This window comes from Engraulis encrasicolus, chromosome 20, assembly GCF_034702125.1.
Source record: "Engraulis encrasicolus isolate BLACKSEA-1 chromosome 20, IST_EnEncr_1.0, whole genome shotgun sequence".
Taxonomy (NCBI): domain Eukaryota; kingdom Metazoa; phylum Chordata; class Actinopteri; order Clupeiformes; family Engraulidae; genus Engraulis; species Engraulis encrasicolus.
The window spans coordinates 35,535,604-35,540,706 of record NC_085876.1 but is presented as its reverse complement, the minus strand read 5'-3'; the positions used below and the strand labels follow the sequence as shown (position 1 = coordinate 35,540,706).

The 5,103-nt window shown below is 41.3% G+C and overlaps 1 protein-coding gene across 1 annotated transcript in view; it reads right to left on the bottom strand.

Annotated features, from left to right (window-relative positions):
* Window positions 1-1,086: 1,086 nt before the first annotated feature.
* The window catches only part of mrps21 (mitochondrial ribosomal protein S21), a 4,345-nt gene continuing 328 nt past the window's right edge, over window positions 1,087-5,103 (bottom strand). The window contains exon 2 of the mRNA XM_063184927.1: window positions 1,087-1,451. Coding sequence (XP_063040997.1) covers window positions 1,271-1,451 — 181 coding nt within the window. The 3' untranslated portion in view covers window positions 1,087-1,270. The remainder of the gene's footprint in view (window positions 1,452-5,103) is intronic.

Sequence of the window (5,103 nt, the reverse complement as noted above, 5' to 3'; positions counted from 1 at the left end):
ACCCTAACAAGGTTCCCAGGGCCTTTGGAAGCGAAACAGCCCCACAGCATCACTGACCCACCCCCATACTTCACAGTGGGTATGAGGTGCTTTTCAGCATGCGCATCTTTCGTGGTACGCCAGACCCACTTAGAGTGTTTGTTGCCAAAAAGCTCAATCTTGGTCTCATCTGACCAAAGCACACGGTCCCAGTTGAAGCCCCAATACTGCTTGGCGAACTCCAGACGCTTGCGTTTATGATTGTGAGTGAGGAAAGGTTTTCTCCGTGCATGCCCTCCCAAACAGCTTGTTGGCGTGTAGACAGCGCCTGATGGTTGATTTGGAGACTTTGTGACCCCAGGATGCTACCATTTGTTGTAATTCTGTAACAGTGAGCTTTGGAGATCTTTTGATTTCTCTTACCATCCTCCTCACTGTGCGTGGTGGCAAAATAAACTTGGGTCCTCGTCCAGGCTTGTTTACCACTGTTCCAGTTGTTTTGAACTTCTTAATTATTCCTCTCACAGTGGATATGGGCAGCTGCAGTTGAGTGGCAATCTTCTTGTAGTCTCTGCCTGACCTGTGAAGGTCGACGCTTATCTGCCTCACTTGTATGCTGTGTTCCTTTGTCTTTCCCATGTTTAAGAGTGGATAAGAGAAATGGCCTCGGTGTCACGTCATATTTATACCCCAGGGAAACAGGAAGTGATGAATTACTAATTAAATGTTCCTACATACTCTGGTAAACTTTGTAAACTACTGTAGAAATGACAGAAATGCTTCAATTATATTTATTTCCTGGGAATTGTTAAGGGTGCCAATAATTGTGGAACAGGTGATTTAATGAAAAATAATTATTTTTCAGTCAGGGATTTTTTTATTTTCTTACAATTCATTTGAGTTGAAGGCTACATTTTCATACAATTTTCAGTGTGACAGTATTCTTCTGCAATAAACACTGAATTTATTTTAAGGCTTTTAACACATCTCAACCAGGGGTGCCAATAATTATGGAGGGCACTGTATTTCTGTGTGGGTGTGTACTCGTGTTTTGATATGGATGACTTGGGGGAGGCAACACTATTCCATCTCATTCCACAACAATGATCCAGACACTTTTTTTAATGCCTCCTTACATAACACAAGCAAGACGAAAATTAATCCAAACAAACACGTTTTTGGGGGAATGCCCAAAAACGACACGAGGAAAAAGTCAGCAACTCCACCAGCAGTGTAAAAAGTCCTTTTTTCAGTGGAAAAGAAACCCAGTGTTTCTCTCTCCCCCTGGCTCTCAGCTGCCGACCCAGGGGTCCTGGCGGTCGGCCTTGGCCAGGAAGGCTATCCTGCGGGCCATCTCCTTGTGGTAGATCCGCTTGCAGTTCTCGTAGTTCTCCCGTTGCCGTTGACGGCAGGGCTTCTCATAGTACCTCTTCCGCTTCACCGTCTCTATGATGCCGTCCACGGACAAGACCCTGAAAAAGGACAGTATGGCGCTGAGCAGTTTGTAAAAGAAATGGGCAATACAATCCTAAAAGAAATGATGATGGTAACTTCAAGTTAATCACTGGAAGTCCAAAAGAAGGCAAGTAATGGTAGTAAGAGCGTCATGCCAAGTCTCATATTCTGTTGCAGGGATGAACACAATGGAGGCCTGTGGGCTATACAGAATTAGCCTTGCGATGCCATCCTCTGTACTCCACCCAAAGATTGACAGAGTCAACAGTCGGCTATTCGCCCAGGCTAATACAGAATGCTCAATAACACAAATTTACTTGACACCAGCGTCATACATGACACAACAGTGTCATAACAGTGTCGTAATACTGCCTGTCATTAAGTGGCATTTGGTTATGGTAAAGACAACCCTATCAATGTTAACTTTTCATGACCATAAAACGCTTGACATGTTTATGACTTTTCCATGACTGTGTCATGACACAGTTTAGATACTATTATGACACTTTTATGTCATACGTATGACACCGGCGTCAAGTCTTTACAATAAATAAACATCATACAACAAACTTTTTAGGAATAAAGCAGCGTCTTTGATTCGAACATTGAGTATTGCCGTTTTGATGTTAGCCATTATTTCATTATTTAAGAATCCCTGGGTGGCAGGAGGGGGTGCTAATTGAATAAAATAAATAAACAAAAAATAAGCAAAGCAAAAATCCCATTCAGAACTGTATTATTGTAGTGATCTATTGCAGTGGTTCTCAAACTCTTTTGAACAAACGCCTCCTTTGCATCGTCATGATCCTCCCAACGACCCCATGACCTCATAATAAGCCTACCAACGGCCCTCTTAGTATTGAAAAATAAAATAGACTAATGCCCCCAAATGGGAACTACGCCCCGCCCCCACCCAGCAGTATCCTTCCCAACACCCCCCTAGGTCTCCTCTCCCCAACGCCCCCCCCTAGGGGGGTTGTACCGCCCCCGCTGAGAAACGATAATCTATTGCATCTCTAATGGAAGCTCTACAGTGGCTCTGTTATCATTTTTTTCTTAAAGGGACACTGTGCAGGAAATGGTCAAAAAAGGTACTGCAACTATGCTGCTCATTCAAACTAGGCTCCCTATTGCCAAATCTGATCTTTACATGAAAGTTTACCAATTAATAAACAAATATTTTCTAGTACAGTCCAAGTACAGTCATTTTTGCAGCTAAAACTGGCTATTTTTGGAAATTCAAAATGGCAGACCACGGAGAAGATCCCCCTTTTCAGGTATGAAAAGCGCAATTTTTCCAGTCATAATGAATACTTGGAATTTGATGGTGGTGGTAAGTATTCATGAAAAAGATAATATTAGTGAATGGGCAGTATGAATTCTGGAAATAAACAACTAAAAATCTCACACAGTGTCCCTTTAAAAATATATTTCTTATGTTTCCTCTTGTGCTTGGATGAATTTGGGATAAACCAATTCGTGAAAGATGGCGCACATCTATAGCTCGGTGGGGAGCACAGAAAAAAATGGGGGGCGGTGTCAGGGTGAAGTTTGGGAACGGCTAGTTTTTTCAGCCCCTTCATCAATGAAGTAATAAGCTTGCTTTACATTTGGGCGAGAGAGCAGTTGGTGGGTCGATCACAAGCTGCCATGAGCAAAGTGCGACTTGCCTACCATCTTCAGATGGATAAAAACTGAAAAATGTCCACTTCAATCAGGATTTTACTGCTACCAGAATATTGAATATACACTGCTCAAAAAACTAAAGGGAACACTGAAACAACGCAGTGCAAATCCAAGCATGCAATATCAGCAGAGTCCAGTTAGGAAGCAACACTCATGTAAAATGGATTCATAATGAGTGCTGCTTCCTAACTGGAAAGTCTGATTTCTTAGAAGTAGCCTATGATTAACCAGAGTTGCGTCGCGCTGTTTGGGTGCGCCGTTTATTTTTTTCGAGCAGTGCACCATCATCATAGCCTGGTCCTGACCATCCCATAATACTACCATTTCACTTCGTAATGTGGAGCAAAGTCTCTTGGCGGAAGTACGCAGGATGGACTGTGCGAGGCTACCATCATCACACTCTCAGAACAAGTACAGAACATGGTTCAGCCATGGCCACCGTTTCCCCAAGCTATGCTTTTGTACTCTGTATTAAATAAGTTAATCTCTTAGCTCATCACGGTTTCTGTACGTTTACCATGGAGTTGATCAAACGGGATATACAAATGGGGTCATTCCACGTGAAATCAGACACTTTGGGACCCGACCGACACAGATTTCAATCATACTAGGTGTGCCTTTTCAGTAGCAAGGTAGCACCCCAGAACTGCATTTGAGTGAATTTGACACTAATATTAAGGGAGAAATAGACTAGCAAAGGTTTACATATGAGGGTAGGACACTATACATTCAACCTTGATTAATATCAGTCAGTGTAAGTCACAAAAAGATCTTTTCTGACTCTACAGATAACACAAACAGCATAGAATACAACAACCCTCAGAATATGAATCATCATGATGAATTGAAAAATTAAAAATTGAACATCAAAAAAATATATATATTAAAATGGGGGCAAAGTCATGAACAACACCTGAAATGCTGGTGTTTGGTACTTTTTTCATTTCAGAGACAATGGGACTCAAAATATATAGCATCATACAGATCACGTAGTAATAATATGGTAATACCATAGTAGTATCACATGACAGCATGTCTATCGGAATATGCCACCAAAATGGTCAGTGTCCATGGTCCCAGATTTCAAAAACTAAGGCAGATGTTCATTTATACACACCAAATGATGATTTCTGAATGTTTGAATATTCCTTCTCTATGTACCGGTACCTGTGCCATCCTCCTTTTACTTTAAAGACAGAAACAATGGCTACACTCTCATTTTGTACTTCACCAGTGCATTTGATGCAGCAGCTGTGTCTTTTGTACATAATGCACAAGTACACTTTGAATACCTTGAATTGGGGCCCATGAGGGTGCATGAACCACCGGACAAATGCCTGCTATATGCCAGATGGCCAGTCCAGCCCTGTCCCTGACACTCTCTATTACTACTTCATTACAACTCATTTCAACCTTTATGTCCCATTATCTCTTCAATGAATAAAGAACCACACACACCATTTTCAGGTGTTGTTCATGACATTACAGGCTACGTTTGGACAAGAAACCTTAAAATGTACGTTTTTAAGATATTCAATTTTTAAAATTTCAATTAATCATAATTCATATTCTGAAGGTTGTTGTATATTCCATGCCATGTGTAATTTGTAGAGCCAGAAAAAGAGCTTTCAAACAACACCACAGACATCTTTTTGAGGCTTATACGGACTGATATAATCAGAGTGATATAATCAAAGCTGAATGTATAGTGTCCTACCCTCATATGTAAACCTTCCTAGTCTGCTTCTCCCTTAATATTGGTGTCAGATTCACACAAATGCAGGTCTGGGGTGCTACCTTGCTACTAAAAAGGCACATCAAGTATGATTGAAATCTGTGTCGGTCAGGTCCCAAAGTGTCTGGTTTCATGTGAAATGACCCAATGAGCAAACCAACCACAAGCCAAGAATCATGTTGAGAACATTCATTCATTCAGATTTCTATTTAGTGCAACTATGGTCCGTGTTTATAATGGACAACATT